This window comes from Triturus cristatus, chromosome 4_2 (assembly GCF_964204655.1).
Source record: "Triturus cristatus chromosome 4_2, aTriCri1.1, whole genome shotgun sequence".
In the NCBI taxonomy this organism is placed as follows: domain Eukaryota; kingdom Metazoa; phylum Chordata; class Amphibia; order Caudata; family Salamandridae; genus Triturus; species Triturus cristatus.
The window spans coordinates 859,295,201-859,313,010 of record NC_140586.1 but is presented as its reverse complement, the minus strand read 5'-3'; the positions used below and the strand labels follow the sequence as shown (position 1 = coordinate 859,313,010).

Below are 17,810 nucleotides of genomic sequence, written 5' to 3'. Positions count from 1 at the left end.
AGCCTTGGTTAGATCTATTCGCCACCGAAGAGAACGCGCAAGGTCAGCAATTCCGCGCATTGGAATTTCCAAGGCGGCACTCTCTCCGCGACACTTTTCTTCGTGAGTGGAGTTGCGGTCTGTTGTACGCCTTTCCACCTATACCACTTCTGCCCAGAATGCTGAAGAAGATCAGGCGCGACTGGGCCCAAGTCATTCTTGTGGCTCCGGAATGGACACGAAGAGTCTGGTATCCCGAGCTGCTCAACTTGACCATCGAGCCTCCCATCAGACTGCCCCTTTGGGAGGATCTTCTGTCGCAGCAGCATGGGACGGTCCTCCACCTGAACCTGTCCAGTCTTCACCTCCTTGCGTGGAGATTGAGCGCGGCGGTCGACGTCTTTCTACCTGCCTCCTGAAGTGTGTGACGTAATCTTGGCAGCCAGGCGTCCCTCCATATATATGCCTGTCAGTGGAACAAGTTTGTGGCATGGTGCTGTGGATCCCCTTTCTGCCCTGCTTTCTGTTCCTGTTCCTTCTCTCTTTAGCCCAGCAGGGCTGTGCTCTGGGCACTATCAAGGGCTATCTTTCAGCCATCTCTGCCTTCCTTCGGCTACCAGATCAGCCTTCTCTTTTGAAGTCCCCGGTAGTTAACCGTTTATTAAAAGGCTTAACGCATCTTTTTCCTCCATATCCCTTCGTTATGCCTCAGTGGGACTTGAATCTTTTTCTTACCTATTTAATGTGCGCTCCCTTTGAGCCGCTTCATAACTGTCCTTTTAGACTCTTGACTCTTAAGACTGCTTTCCTGGTAGCCATCACTTCTGCTAGAAGGGTGAGTGAGCTCCAGGCCCTGTCTTCCAAACCTCCTTTCCTGTCTGTCCATCCGTACAAGGTGGCTCTCAGGACCCGTCCATCCTTCCTTCCTAAGGTGGTCACTGCCTTCCACATCGGGCAGACCATTTCTTTGCCCACCTTTTTTCCACCTCTGCACCCTTCAAAGGAGGAAGAGAGACTCCACTGTCTGGACCCAAAACATGCGCTATCTTTCTAACTTGATTGCACAAAACAGTTCCGGGTGGATGATCAACTCTTTGTTGGCTACGCGGGCGCCAAGAAAGGTCGGGTCGTATACAAACGCACCATTTCTCGATGGGTCGTTTTGTGTATTAAGGCATGCTATTCTCTGGCTAAAAAGGAGCCTCCGGTCGGGCAACGCGCACATTTCACCAAGGCAACGGCAGCCACTACTGCCTTGAGAAGGGGAGTTCCTCCTAATGACATCTGTCAGGCGGCCACATGGGCATCACTGCACACGTTTACGAACCCTACTGCCTGGACAGCCAAGTCCGGAGAGACAGCTTCTTTGGCTGATCTGTTCTCCAGGACTTTCTGGTGTTATCTTGGTTCGCAGACCCACCACCGGGGTTGGTATTGCTGGGGTATCTATTCTAAGCGAAGAAATCTATAACTAACGTGTTTCTTTCAGATGAACAAGTAACTTACCTTCGGTAACGATATATCTGTAAGAAACATTAGTTAGTTATAGATTCCTTACTGCCCCGCCCATCCTCCCCGTTCTGCGAACTGATTTCTAGGATTAAGGACATCCTTCGGGGCCCTAGTTTTGTGCACCAATGGTAAGTGTCTTGCATGGCTCTGCGTTTCTGGCACGGAAAGTTGTGTACTTAACTAACGTCAGCATGTGAGGGCGGCATCTAAGTAGCTGCCGTAATGTCATCCGGCGACCACGACGACGGACGCAGAGCCGACTGACACCACCTTCCGACGTGTAGAGGTTTTGCTGATTTAAAATCTTTCCGGATCCAGTCTGACGCCTGGGATAATTCTAAGGTAAGGAATCTAGGACTAACTAATGTTTTTTACAGATATATTGTTACCAAAGGTAAGTAACTTGTTTTTCTATACAGGACATGAGTAACCCTGTTCAATTCATGCAAATCTGGCTATTATAACAGAGAGATGCATATTCCAGAGCTGTAAATTGCTGTAATTCTGATCTATTAGGCAGGAAAAGAAGTCTGAGTTTTGGGCCGAGGTTCCAGAGTGCGCATATCTCAATAATATTTGACAGACTTTTCATGAGATAAATATACCACAAGATTACAATACTGAACCATAAAACACAAGTTGTCCATTATAGTTTTATATTTTTTATATTACATGTTCATCATGAGCTAGTTATTTTGAAAAGGCCGTTTTATTCAATGTACCCATATCACGTAAGTACTTATTGCAATTAAAAACTTTAGTTTTGATTTATCTTTCAAAACTAAATTATTGGTAAAAGATTGAAAAAAGATGAGGGCCAATGGATTTATGCAATTCTGTGGCTGTAGTGATAATATAATTATGTATTTACTGCAAATGACTAAATAGAGCTAGGAGATTGTCATTATGGCCTGGCAAATCATTGGTGTACGGGTATCGGGCCAACGTTTTACACTAGTGCAGACAAATGAGGCTCTGCTGGTGGACAACCTATGGTTTGCCCAATTAAAATAGATGTGGGAATCTTGAGTTTTTCAGGGCAGCTGTACTGCCAATTTATTGAGGAAACTGCAGTGAAAAAACTGCTTTCCAATATGAACCATTTGTGATGAAACCTCATTTATGATTTGCTTTACCCTAAAAGCTTGCATCTCTTCATGTGGTTGTCAGGATGCATTCAGTATCCATCTCTTCTGATTCTCTTCAAAAATGTAGACATAGCCCAATTATGTTACACATTTAGAACTTCAGTCTGAATTCTGGAGTAAAAAATGCTACTAGTGTATTACCCCTTACATTTGGCAAGTTGTTACTTAGAGATTTACATAAGAAAGTATTTTTATGAAAAATAGCAGCACAGAAGAACCTGTTATAGAGTGCTGTAACTTTGTTATTTGTTTTGCAGCAATTCATTGAGTCTTATCAATTTAAGTTCCGATACACCCAAAAGGGGCCCTTGATGGATATTGGCAGGCAAGTATGCTCTTTGCGGGATGTCATCACAGAACAACATGTACATCATAGAAAACACGAGTAAGGTGTCTTTGTGCTGTCTCGAGAGGGGGAAGGGTTCTTGCTGAAATAAAAGCTTTTATTTTTGTTAATCTTGAAAAGTGAAAGTGCAATGACGGTTTGAATGTTTTGCTAGTTGATATGTTTCCCAGTGTTGTGATACAGCTCATTTGTGTAATGCATTGTAAAGATGAACAGACTTCAGGCAATGATTAATTGAAATACAAAATGTACACAAATATTGTTAAAGTTATAGATCTGGGGGCCGATTTATGACGGCTGGCGCATCTCTGCTAATCAGCAGAGATGCGCCAGAAGAGTTGCGACGCATCTGCCCACCCGTGCGGCACCATTGATGCGCCGCATTTACAATGCGGCGTACCGTGGCACTCGGATGGGCAGAAGCGTGACGCAGCTCCAGCAAGGCTCGAGGGTGCCCTATCCCTTACATGCTGCGTCAATCCTTACGCCTGCTTCAAGCAGGCGCAGGGTTTTGACGCAGCATGGCCTTAAAAGTGACTGAGTGAAATCTTGTAGATTTCACTCAGCCACTTTTAGGAGGCGTTCCTGCACCGGAACGCCCCCCCCTGCTCCAGAACGCCTACATGTGGCGCAGGGCTTTACAACGTGACGCATCTGCCAGATGCGTCACGTTGTAAATACCCCGCAGCATGGCGCAGGATTTGCGCTGCCACTGCGTCACAAACATGACTCAACGGCAGCGTAAATGAGGCGCAAGGGGCTCATAAATCTGCCCCCTGGTTTATAACAGAAAGTATCTGGATGCTTCCATCCATTCAGTGTTCATCCACCAGTCCATGCACCCGAGCACTCATTTGTGCATTCATAAATCATCCATTCACTTTTATCATTCATCATTCAGGTTGTCTTCTTGTTTTCACCAGCCTGCCCCTCCAAGATACCACGTATATAAACTCACAAATCAGAAAAGGGGCACTTTCAGTGAATTTTTGCTTACGTTTTTGCTACTTTTTGAGAGGCATAAGAGCAGCACTGGCGAATAACTGCCAGTCTATAAGGGTAGGGATTATTGTTGGCAGTCACTGTCTGTTAATCTCTGAGTGTTGTGTTAGGGGCTTCTGGTAGAGTATGACTGTAGTATCTGAGGGTGTGGAGGGTCTTGTTGGTGGTGTAAGATTGCTGCTGTTATGTTTGACTGCTGGTGTTCGAACTGTGTGACAGTGGTGTCTGTAGTGCAAGCTTGATAGTGTTTGGAGAGTTCGGAAGTGCTGTCAGTAGTTTTAGAGTACGTGTCTGTGGGGTCAGGTTTATAACCCTCTGATGCAATACTTAGTTCAATACATCAACATTGATTAAGAAAGTCAGTTGGACTGCGGCCCTAAACACAAACCCATTGGAACCTGCAAATGCAGTGTTTTCATGTCCCACTATATGTGTTCAGATACACTGTGGCAATCGCTACAATCTTTCCTTTATGAACAACACCCAAAGATAGAGCTAAGAATCTGAGACATGTAGTAACATCCTCACTCTACTGCATAAGATACGATAAGCAAACATGAAAGCAGTTGAGCATGTAACTGTCAGCAAAAAACATGATAAATGTTTCAACATTGTTAACACATTTCTGACAGCCTACCACCTTAAAGCTCTTTTAAGTGCTATACTAAACCTTAGCTTAAGTATTAGGCAGCAAATCTTTCCTGCAAGTTTCTTTGGATGGATTGCACATCATACTTTTGAATACCTGGCTGCAGCTATTCCTTATCAGTGCTGTGCCACAGAAGCAACATAGGTACTCTTAGTGAAGGACACCTTCTACACAGCTTCTAGAATAAACTCTCCAACCAAGAGCAGGGTACTCAGCAATCTGGCCTGACCTCTGGCAATAAGTCTGGCGCAAGGACTGTTAGAATTGGGGGTCTCTTGTTGGCAGAGGTAGGTACCTTTGACCAAATAGGGACCCTTGCTTCTAAGTCAGGGAAAGGGGATTACACTACTGGATAACCCCTGCTCACCCCTTGGTAGCTTGGCACGAGCAGACAGACTTATCTCAGAGGCAGTGTGTTAAGCATTTGTGAACACATACAGTAATACAGTGAAAACACTACAGATGGACACCACACAGGTTTTATAAAAATAAGTATTCTTTATATAGACTTAAGACAAGACCACAAACGACAAAAATCCACAATACTGTACTCAAAATTGACTTAAAGATGTTAGAATTAACTTAGTTCAGGTTGATGGTAAATGCGACACAGTTCTCACAAAAGTACCTGGATGCGTAACGCAAAATAAACAAAAGGCTCGCAGTGTTGGAGATGCGTCGATTCCTTGCTTCGGGGAGACGATGCGTCACGCCTCAGTGCTTGCGCAGAGTAGAGGATGCGTCTTGATCCTTACCGGAGTGGAGGTGATGCGTAGATTCTTGTGCTGCAGTCCGGTTGCAATGTGGCAAGATGGCGCCTCGATGCGATGCGACAATCCGCTGCAATTCAATAAGATAGCACCCTTGAGGCGACGATGTTGAGACGATGCGGGCACGCCCTGGCAGCCTTGCGGCGACTCTGTACTTTGGAGCCGCGATAGGCCCTGCGACACGCTTCTCCGATGATGTGACGACGATTCTCACGGTTGCGACGTGCTTCTCCGGTGATGCGACAGCAGACAGCTGAGAGAAGACACGCTTCTGGGAGATGCGGCGGTGGCACGCTTCTCCGGTGATGCGATGACTTCAGCTGCGGCGGTGACACGCTTCTTCTTGTTGCGTCGCGCTTCCAGCTCCCAGTGACACGCAGGCTTCTGCAGATAGAATTCCGAGCAAGGAAATTCAGGGGGGAGCTGGTGGTGAAGTCTTTTGTCCCTGAGACTTCAGCAGGAGGCAAGCACAAGTTCAAGCCCTTGGAGAAATATTCTGCAAGATTATGAAGTACACACAAAAGTTCCTTCTCCTCTCCTTGGCACTGAAGACACCACTGTGGGCCAACCCAGCAACACAGCACACTGGCAGGGGGGCAGTCCACTCCTACAGCTTCCTTTGGTTCTCCTTGGCAGAGGTTTGTCTTGTTGTCCCAGAAGTGATCTAAAGTGTTGGGGTATAGGACCCCATATTTATACTACTTTTCTCTTTGTTCTTTGATGGCAGAGAGGCCTTTGCCTAGTCCAAACCAGTTCTGGTCAGTCCTGAAGCGCTTTGTTGACAAGACTCCATCTTTCCTTTCACAGTGCAGGGCAGAGACATCAGACGCACCACAGGAGGTGGAGCCAGCATTGTGGAGGCAAGGCACAGCCCTATTCAGGTCCCAGGTGCAACTCCTCCTACCCATCTACATGCAGATCTCCCTATTGAGCCCTGTGCTGACTCACCCTCTCTCCTGGAATCCCCCAGCCCCTGTCACTTAAAAAACCAGACACACAATACACAAACTAGCAGAGGCAGGCTTAGAAAGTTAAGCAAGAAAATACCTACTTTCTAAAAGTGGTATTTTCTAACACAAAGGTGCCGATTCCGATCCTGTAAAACCCGGGTACAAATGGTCGTACGGAGCGTTTTCTCCGTACGACTCGTACCCGGGAATTCCACCGTACAAACCAGCAAGTACGATTCGTACAGAAATACCATTTCCGTATGATTCGTAAAAAACACCGTACGGCTAAAAAATACATACAATTCCGATCCGGGACAGCGCGTCCGCTACGTCCGCACGGAGTCAGGCAGCGTTTTACAGACCAGCAAGTACGAATCGTACCCACAGCACTCTGCACGGCTATATTTTTACGGGAGCCAAAAAGTGCCGGAAAAGCTAAGTACGCCGCGATGCACGAGGAAAAGGGGGCGCGCTACGCGACGTACACGCCATCGCCCACATCGTACGTGTCATCATGTACGGTGCGTACCCCAACATTGCATATGTACGGACCGTACCCCCCACCCCCTCCGTATGTACGCGCCATACCCCCACCCCAGCCCTGTATGTACGCGCCGTACCCCCAGCCCCATATGTACGCGCCGTACCCCCACCCCAGCCCCGTATGTACACGCCGTGCCCCCAGCCCTGTATGTACGTGCCGTACCCCCAGCCCCGTATGTCCGTGCCGTACCCCCAGCCCCGTATGTACGCACCGTACCCCCACCCCAGCCCCGTATGTATGCGCCGTACCCCCAGCCCCGTATGTACGTGCCGTACCCCCAGCCCCGTATGTACGCGCCGTACCCCCACCCCAGCCCCGTATGTACGCGCGGTAGCCCCAGCCCCATATGTACGCGCCGTACCCCCAGCGCTACATACGGGGCTGGGGTGGGGGCACGGCGCGTACATATGGGGCTGGGGGTATGGCATGTACATACAGGGCTGGGGGTACGGCACATACATACGGGGCTGGGGGTACGGCACGTACATAAGGGGCTGGCGGTACGGCACGTACATACGGGGCTGGGGGTACGGCGCGTACATACAGGGCTGGGGTGGGGGTACGGCGCATACATACGGGGCTGGGGGTACGGCACGTACCCCGGGCACAAGTGTACCCGGGGTAGGGGGTCGTACAAAGTTTGCTCCGTACGGGACGTTTTCCATACGCTTGTGTAATCGGAACGCCGGTACGGATCGGACTTGTGCGCTCGGACTTCAGTTTTACAACTCGTACGTAAAACTGTCCGGGGACGTCTCGTAGACTTTTCCCGAGGCGATTCGTATGTATTTTTCCCATACGAATCGTACTTCACCGTTTGTACGGTACTTGTACGATTCGCACGTAAAAAAATACGGATACGAGTCGTACGGGAAAAAAAAATACAGGATCGGAATCGGCACCAGAATGTTAAAACCAACTTCACTAAAAGATGTATTTTATCATTCTGAGTTCAGGCTTACTAAACACAAATTTATACAATGTTCCCTGAGTCAGTTAGGATTATAAGATGTAATATTCAAACTGCCCATTCTGGCCTATGGTGAACAGGTAGCCTTGCAATAGTGAAAAAACAAAATGGCTGTAATTCACTATTAGGACATGCCACACACACCAGGTCATGTCCTACCTTATATTTACAATGCACCCTGCCCTTGGATGGGATATTTGTTGTGCTGTGTTTTCACTTTATTACTGGTAGAACATTAAAACATGCATTCTAAAATGTGCTTCTCTTGTGTAAGACATTGACACTATAGTGTAGGTTTAACAAGACATCTATAAAGAAGGAGAAAATTGCAATGTAGGGCAGTGTAACATTTTAATGATAGGCTTCTGCATTTACAACGTTTATTGTCAACACTGGGGATGTTTCATTGGTAAATGTTTGTATCATAGATAATATGGCATGGGTGAGCTTGTCAGGTGTGCTGATTAATAATCTAAGAGCAACAATATCATTGTGAAAGCTTGTTTTTATAGCCACTATGAAAGCAATATTAAATGCAGTGTTTAACTGTTTTATTTCCTTAAGGAAGCTGCACATCCTGCTAATGAATTCAGCAATTACACAGGAAATAATTCATAGTTAGACCTCTTTTCTGTGAAATAGATTTTGAAACTACATTTGATGAAAATGCTTACATCTCTATCTCTCTCTCTCTCTCTCTCTCTCTCTCTCTCTATATATATATATATATATATATATATATATATATGCACTCCACTACTCTCCACCAATCCAGGAAGAAACTCGGACGCTCAGAATGCTGCAAATAATTTTAATGGCAGGGTAAAAAACGACGCGTTTCAGCTTTATGCATTGTTCACGCTCGTATGGATACACATTCACCATGTTTAAATACACTTCCTGGTTACATGTACAAAAAACAAACTTATCGTATTAATGCCTCCACACCATTGTTACTATGGCGGCCATCTTGGAATGGTACAGATATCCTCGTTGCTAATCCATTTAATATCCTGAATGCAATAAATAACAACAAAAGAATCAAATACTCTTGCAAACTAAATTCAAGTGTCATCCTGAATACGAGTCCACATTTTGAACCGCTTGTTACAATGATGTTATAAATGTACAAATAAATATCGCATGATGCCCAATTTTTCTTCTAACAAAGTCATGTAGCTCAAGCTAGATTAATATGATGTATGTGTGGACAATAGCGTTCTATATGCCTCCGCTGTCATTCGGTATACACCATCCAAATATATTCACTGGCACGTGATAAGGGCAATTATCTAAAGGGATGTCAGTGTCAGCGAGCAATAAAGATACACTATTCAATCTTAGTGACTTAACCTTATTCCCCAAGTGGGTTATGGCACAAAAACGATATATCCACATACATTTACATTTATTGCCCCAGTGGGCATATTGCACATATTTTCGTAGTAAATTTATTCTTTCTATAAACAGAGTGAAGTTTTCTCAATAAATATGGGCATCCATATGCGATCCAGTAGGTCAATTCCATTCATCAACGTAACTCCTCACACTGTGATAGGACAGTAACAAGAGGAAGTGCAAACCTAGGAAAAAGTATATGTTAAAATTAATATTAGAAACAAACTGCGGACCAATGTTCTTGGTGAATACTTAATCATATAAATGAAGTGCCAATTCCTCACTTAGGTTCAACCCCTTTAGTGCCAGACTTTCCAAATCGATAATGTTCTTCAATTCCAGTTTTCTCAAGGACAATTCTCTATTGCCCCCTCTCAAACCCAGATTCACATTGTCAATAACCACCATGCGTACTAGTGTGTCATCTTGCATGTGGCTCTCCAAAAAGTGCCGAGCTATGGGGTATAGTCTGTTGTTGTTTCTAATAGCCCGCAGATGTTCCAATACTCGCTTTTTTGCTTGATGTTTGGTGCTGCCCACATACCATCTATTACATGGGCACATCAAAACATATACACAATATGTTGTATGGCATGTGAGACTCTTCTTAATTCTGAACTCCCTCTTGGAGTTGGGTACTATCAATGTGTCACAATCTATGCTCCCTCTCCATGCTTTACATTTATGACAACATCTGAAGCCTGGTCTCCCTCTGAATAAGTCGGATTCAGTGACATAATTCTGACTGAGCGCATCTCGAAGTGAGCGACCTTTTCTGAATGTAATCTGAGGATTATCCCCCACATTTTTCTTGAGATGTTCATCGGTCAGAAGTACATGCCAATGTTTTTTGAAAATTCTTCGTACCTCATTGGCCTGGCCAGAAAATGTTGTAATGAATCTAATACAATCACTACTCTCATCTTCTTTTTTAGACTACAGCAATTCATTTCTAGATTTCTTTTCTACTCTACAAATAGCATCCTGGATATTCTTTTTACTGTATCCCCTGTCCTTAAACCTTTGACACATGATGGTCTCTTCACAATTGTAATCCAAATCAGTGCTGCAGTTCCTTTTTGCACGTAACAGTTCCCCATAAGGGATACTGTATACTAAGTTGCGGGGATGGCTACTGCTGGCATTGAGGATACTATTTCCTGCAGTCTCTTTCCTGAATAGTTTGGTCGTCAAGATATTGTCTTTTTTTTTTTTTTTTTTAAAACCTTTATTAGGCGCAATTAAATCGTACACAGCTCGTCACCTACAACCTGATGGAACAGGCCGGGAGCGGTAGTGCAGTAGAATGAGTAGTAGACAGTGTATGACGATGAACAATAATTTAACACAGCTTGTACGCCTACAACCCTGAAGGGCCGGCAGCGAGTAAAAGCAGTTACTGCACAGAAATGCAAGGACATGTAATGACAATACGGTGCACAGTCGGCAGTGAGCAGTTGAGGTTACATTGATCTATAATAAGCAACTTAGAAGCCACAGAAACATCAAACTTCAATTCCCACCCAGGGTGTGTCCAACGCCCCCAGCATGTGGCGGAAGGGACTGAGCGGTTCAGGGCCGTTGTCCAGCAAGGCGCACTGGAGAATGGAATAGGCGCACAAAGTGGCACGCCATAACCCCGTATAGCCAGGTCAGTCGCGCTGGGGGGGGGGGGGAGCAATGCGAGCGAGTCGGGGAGCCAGAGCAAAGCGTCGCCATCCAGAATGCCATAGCGCACGGGTCCTTGAAGAAACAGAATCACATTGGTTGGGGGGGGGGCAGAGGAAGCAAGAAGGCCTCCGGTCATCCATACCGAGCTTCCGATTCGGTGCGCGCAGATACAGCCGAAAGCGCGCTACAAGGCAGGGGTAGGGTGGGGGGGATTGAGCGTGAGGTGTGGTGCAAGGGGAGAGCGCAAGCGGGGGCAAGGTGATGCCTCAGCTCGGACCGTCCGCGGGGGGAGACCCAGGCCCGCGCGGGGTAGGCAGCGCCTCTCCCCCCAGGTCCTCGCCAAGCCCCTCCCCACCGTCAGCCGACGCCTGAGAGCGGAGAAGGTATGTCGTGAGTGGTCCCCATAGGTCTTTGGGACGGGATCGGTGTGGCAGCAGGTCAGCATAATTGTGTAGATGTTCCTGCCAGGTCGTCATCGTGGCCAGCCAGGTCTTGAATTTGGGCGCTCGCCCCCGACCCCATCTGCACGCTACATGACGTTTAGCCAGTAATAATCCTAACGCAAAAAATTTCCGGTGTGCTTTCAACGAGGGGCAGGAGCGGCCCAGAAGGGCAGTCATTGGGCACGGGGACACGTCCACCCCAACCATTATAGACAGGGCCGCGAATATCGCGATCCAGTACTCGGCCACGGGCCGACATTTCCATGCCAGGTGCATGAAGTCCGCTCCCGGCTGACGGCACCGAAGGCAGCGATCGTCATCCCGGAGGCCGAAGCGATGCAGTTTGGCCGGAGTAAAGTAAAGACGGTGTAAGTACTTGAAATGTAGTAAACGGAGGCGGGCATTGCCCGTCACAGCATTGGTGTGACTGCAGCTCTCCTCCCACTGGTCGTCTGTCATCAGTGCACCTAGATCACTGTCCCAGTCTGCCCGAGCCCTAAGAGGGGGGGGAGAAGGCGCCACCTGAACGTGTTTGTATAGCATAGAGACCACGTGTGTCGGGGCGGTCGCCTGGAGCAGGGTGTGCAAAGGTGCAACGACGTCCGGCTCATCCGGGAAATTAGGAGTGATCGCCCGAATATTTCGCCGGAGGCGAGTGTATAGGAATGTGTCCATCACCGACGGGGTATTGTCTCCGAAGAAGTGGGGCGCAGCCCGAAAGGTTCCCAGGTGGTATAGGTCGCCACATGTATGTATCGCCAGCCGTGTGAGCCATCGACGTCCAAGCTCCTCGCGGGTAATACTGAGTCTGGGGTCATGGGCAAGAGTCATTCGTGGAGAGTACAGAAACGTAACCTCCATACAGTCTGCCATGCGCTTCCAAGCCTGTACGGTGCAATCTACCGTGGTGGGGTCACGAGTCCCCATTCTGGTCTCCGTGTATAGATATCCGGCAGGTTTCTCGGGTCTCATATACCCGTCTTCCACTGCCAGGTGTGCCATGAAGGGGGGGGGGTGAAACCAGTACACCACAAAGTGTCCCTGGGCACAGTCATAGTAACGCTGGAAGTTCGGAACGTCGAGCCCACCCTGATGGTAGGGCAACATCAGTGTGCGCAGCCCGATCCGGGCTTGTTTCCCGCCCCAAATCAGGCGGGACAGCTGGGAATTGAGGGTCCGAAAGAAGTGTGCCCCAGGGCTGTATGGAATATTGGTGAAAAGGTACAACAATTTGGGAAGTATTACCATCTTGATCAGGGATATGCGCCCCGCCATGGACAGCGGAAGATGGATCCATTGCGAGATTTTGTCGGAGAGTTTGTCCATGGTCGTGCCATAGTTTGCTCTAAGAAGGGCGTCCCGGTTCCTGGTCACCTTAACCCCCAAGTAAGTTATTTCGTCCGACTCCCACAGCAAGGGGTAATCTAGCGGGAATCTCGTGGTACTGTCAGTCAGGGGGAATAATGCAGACTTCGCCCAATTGATCTGTATGCCCGATACAGCCCCGAATTTGGTCACCTCCCGCAGCAACGGGTTAAGATTGTCACGCGGCTTATGTACGTATAGCGTCATGTCATCCGCATATAATGCAATGAGCAATTGTCGCTCCGGGTATATAAGAGAGCGGTGTTTATGGTGCTGGCGAAGTTTAGCCGCCTGCGGCTCAATAGCGAGGGCGAAGAGGACCGGCGAGAGGGGGCAGCCCTGACGAGTTCCTCTGTGAATAAGGAATGGGGCAGACCGGGAGCCATTGAGCAGAACAGCCGCTTTGAGGCGGCGATATAGCAGCCGGATCCAGTCCAGGAAGCTGAAGGGAATCCCCATCCGTTCTAACAAGGACAGTAAGTAGTCCCATTCGAGGAAGTCGAACGCCTTGGTGGCGTCCAGGAACACCGCAGCCGCCTCGCAATGGGGGTCTATGTCTTGCATCACTGCCTGCAGGGTACGAAGATTGTGGGAGGTTGATCTATTCGGGACAAAACCGGCTTGGTCGGGAAGGACAAGGCGCTCCATCAGTAAGTTGAGCCGTGTTGCGAGGACCTTAGCGAGTATCTTACTGTCCGTGTTCAATAAAGAGAGGGGTCTATACGAGTCGCAATATTCCGGGGGCTTGCCCGGCTTCAGCAGGGAGGTGATGAGGGCCTCACGCATCGTCCCCGGTAGGATACCTGCCTCAAGGGCAGAGTAAAACAGTTGCTTCAGAATAGGGGCAAGGACATGGATAAAGGCTTTGTAAAAATCTATCGGCAAGCCGTCCGATCCCGGAGCCTTGCCTGACTTCATGGACATTATCGCGTCCTTGATCTCGTCTAGCTCCAGTTCGTGGTGCAAAAATTTCTGCTGGGATGGGCCCAACCAGGCTATCGCGGTATCATCGAGGTACTCCGCGAGTGCAATCGGGGTCCGCCTACCGGAGGAGTACAGTCTAGTGTAATGGTCCGTGAGGACTCGGAGCTGGGCAGGTGTGTCTCTCTGCGGGACACCATGGCTATCCAGCAGAGAGGACACGTAATTATGGTAGCGGGGCTGCCGCACCGCCGAAGACAGAGCTCTTCCAGGTCGGTCGCCCTCCCCGTACACCCTCGCAACATAAGGCTTCCCCAGGAATTTGCATTCCTTAGCGGCAGCGTCTGTATACTCATTCAGTTTTTCTCTGAGGCGTGCTGCGATCCCCTGGTCTTGTGTGTTTAGCGCCTGTTCACGTTCTAGTAGCAGCAGCTCGGCCTCTAATCTACGCACATCCCCGCGCAGGCACCTAAGGATCCCCCCCCTTCGCCATGCACCACCCCCTCACAGTAACCTTAAAAGCCTCCCATACCGTAGTGAACTCGGTGACTGATTCAGTGTTGCGGGTGAAGAAGTCTGTGATGTCATTTTCCATTTCAGCATGGAACACTGAGTCCGTGAGGTGCGCGGGGTTAAGGCGCCAGCTGAGGTATGGGGACACATCAAGGGGAACGCGCAGGGAGACCAACACAGGGGAGTGATCGGAGAATGTGCGCGCGAGATGATTCGCATCGAGCAACCACGGGGTAAGGCCGGGAGATAGAAATATATAGTCGATGCGGGCCCAAGTGGAATGTACGGCAGAGTAGTGCGTGCCCTGCCGAAGGGAGGGTTGGAGGTGACGCCAGGCATCAGTCAACCTATGTTCCTCGGTTAAAGTGGCCAGGGCGCGCTGGGTATGCGAGTAGTGGGACGGTTGGGGGTGTGAACGGTCCATGGCAGGTCGAAGTGCGGCATTGAAATCTCCACCCAGGACTACATGGGAGATGCCCAGTGTCTGTATCCTCCCCCACATGGTCAGTAGTGTCGTCGGGTCGTCAACATTGGGGCCGTAATAGCAAGCGAACAGTATTGTGTGTGAGTGGAACCTTCCCCAAATCATGCAATATCTGCCACAGGGTCCCATCTCGGTACCCGCTGGAATGAAACCCAGCCCGCGTCGCACCAGCACAGTCACGCCTCTAGCATAGGTTGAGTAGGACGAGAACACTCTGCATGCAGCCCAGCGTGTCGCAAATGAGGGATCCCCTCCTGGCCGTAAGTGTGTCTCCTGAAGCATGGCAATGGAAACTCTCTGCCTATCTAGGTATCCCAGGACCTGGCGCCACTTTCTGGGGTCATTAAGCCCTCGGACATTCCAGGAGATCAGTTTAAGCTGTTGCTTAGGCCCCGTGTCCCCTACATCTTCCATCGCTCTCTGACCCATAACGTGCCATAGTTGTTCACAGCATGGTACAACACAATGAAATAAGCATGACATTCATAAATGACCCTTCTGAGCACCTTCCCTTTTTCCCCGCCCCACACAAACATCCCTCGTGTTTCAGTGGCTCGAGAACCATAACATAGAACTTGAATCCCTCCCACACCGGCAACCCCAACTGGCCGGGAATCTTGGTCCCACCCATCCCTCCCCATCCCTAACAACCCCAACCTAGGGAAAGAAAACAGTAAAGCATCCACCCGTACCCCGCTAGGGGGGAGGGCGTATGGGGGCTCGCCCGTAGGGGGGGTAATATCTAGGGGCGACCAACCTACCACCCATCTCCTCTCTTTCACCCACAAGAGTCCGGATGTCTAGTCCGGGCCCTTAGTGTGGGACGGAGTTGGGTGACCAAGCACTTAAGTAAGCAATCACCTATACAGACATGTATATTAATAAAGGGTTACCTCACCCGGTACAGTTGGTAGTAGGAGCAAGAGATTCCTGGAGCTGCACATGCACATTACTCTGATACCACCGCGAGTGCGGTCAGTCCTGCTGTCCCATTGGTGAGGGCGATCTGGAGCGGCGCGGCGCCTCACCCCCTTGTGTCTCTGCTCCACCACACCGCTTAAGGAAGTCCTCAACCTGTTGTGGTTGCTGAAAAAAGAGTGGTTTGCCCAAATGAGTAATTTTCAGTTTCGCAGGGTAGAGCATAGCATAGGGAATCTCACGGGCTTGTAGTTTCTTTTTGACGGCCGTAAATTTGCGTCGAGACTCTTGTACTGACGCCGTAAAGTCAGGGAAGAATGATAATGTCGCATTGCCGTATCGCACTGTGCCTATCTCCCTTGCTCGGCGGAGCACCGCATCTCTATCCCTGTAGTTCAGGAATCGTGCGATAATAGGTCGCGGAGGGGCCCCAGGGGGAGGTCGAGCCGCCAGAGACCTGTGTGCCCTTTCAACGATCAAGTGTGGGGAGAAGGAGTCTCCACCAAATAATTCAATCATCAGGTTCTCGATGTAGGCCTCCATTTTCCCCGTGTTGGTGGACTCCGCAAGGCCCAAAAGGCGGACGTTGTTTCGACGGGACCTGGCCTCTAAGTCCTCGTTCTTGTCCGCAATTAGTTTAAGAATACGGTCCATTTGCGATATCTGTTTGCCTGCAGAGGCGGCGCCGTCCTCCAAAGAAGAGATTCGCTCCTCGGTCTCCTGAAGTCGGGCGTCATGTTGATCAAGTTTAGCCACGACCCCGTCTAGACGGGTATTAATGGTGTCAATCTTGGAGTCAATGGTTGAGAGGCTTTGCTTCAAGCCAAGCAATAGAGACTTCCAGTCCTCCTCAGGGGTCGCGGCGGTTGAGGGTCCACCGTCCGCCCCGGCCACCGGCGGAGGGGGGGTTTTCTTGGTCTCAAACGGCAGTCGGGACTGGCGGGTATCATTGCGCCCCATGGCACACCCCGATGAGGGTGGGGGCTCACCCCGCTCCACGCAATCGTACCCGAGGGGAGACAGGCTAAGGTGTGGGGGGAGTGCCGTCTCAAAATCCCACGTAGAGTCCAATCGGGGCCGGGCAACAGTCAGCAGCCCACAGCCCAAAGGGGGGCCCCACTAGCGTGGACCCCCCGGGAGCAGGCGGGCCTCAGCCCCCGGTAGCAGCGTCCAGCTCTGGAGAGATCCCAACGGCAGGAGGACGGGCACCCAGGACTCCGATGGGGGCGCGGGGGCACGCGGGCCCGCCACCAGTAAGGCAAACAGCAAGAGCAGCGGAGGGGGAGATGGCCGAAGCCCGCAGTCGACGGGAGGGTCCAGGCCAGCGGGATTAGCTGTCGTCAGGTGCGAGGGGGCCCTCCGTCCCAGAGCAACCCCTGGGTCCCCCCCAGTAGGGATGAGCGCAGGCCACCGGGAGCTCAATCGTGCGTACTCAGAGCCGATGTAGGCGACCTCCCCTCCGTGGCACGGATGGTGGCGCAGGGAAGAATAGGCGGTCAGCAGGGCTCCCACGCAGTGGTCCGCCGCGGCCCCAGGCACCCCCCAGCTCAGGGCTCCGTGCCGTGGCAGGGTAGAGCATCCAAGCTCCGGTCGACCAGGCAGACAGACGGGCCTCCCACAGCCCAGCGGAGGCCCAGTGTAAAAGGATGTCACGTGGCAGGCAGGGGCCGAGAGGCAGCAATGGCGGCGCTCCTCACCTCATCCAACGGTCGCAGAACAAGACCGCACCAAGCAGCAGGGCACGGCCAGGTCGGGGGCTCCAGGGCAGGCCCCCTCCGCAGTCCTCCGGCAGTCCGCACGGCAGCGCAGCTCTCCCCCAGAGCTCCGGAGTCGTCAGGCAGTCGCTGCGTCACCCGGCCAGGGCAGGCCCCTAAGCCGCGGGATCCAGCAGTCTACGTCGCCGCTAGGCTCCGGGCAACACGTAGGAAGCAGCCCCCGCCGGGCGAGACGCAGCCGACTGTGCCCTCCTCCAGTACGGGAGCACAGCGAGACGCACACCGCCGTGATCAGCAGGTTCCTCTGGATATTCCGGTGAGGTCTGTTAGTAGTATAGTGAGGGCAGGATGGATTGAAAGGATATTGAAGTGCCCGGTCGGGCAGGAGCCTCACGGTAGTGCGGCCATCTTGGTGCAGCGCCACCTAGCGCCCCCAAGATATTGTCTTTGACTTCCAAACACACAGCCAAAAATTCCATTAGTTTCTTACTGATATGTTCAGTAAACCTCAA

The 17,810-nt window shown here is 50.3% G+C and overlaps 1 protein-coding gene across 7 annotated transcripts in view; it reads left to right on the top strand.

Moving 5' to 3' along the window:
- LOC146835265 (HORMA domain-containing protein 1-like) overlaps positions 1-17,810 on the top strand; it is a 1,528,718-nt gene that overhangs the window by 856,904 nt on the left and 654,004 nt on the right. For all 7 annotated transcript variants that reach the window (XM_085602855.1, XM_085602849.1, XM_085602848.1 and 4 more), the window contains one exon: positions 2,897-2,964. In XM_085602855.1, the coding sequence (XP_085458981.1) occupies positions 2,897-2,964 (68 nt within the window). The remainder of the gene's footprint in view (positions 1-2,896; positions 2,965-17,810) is intronic.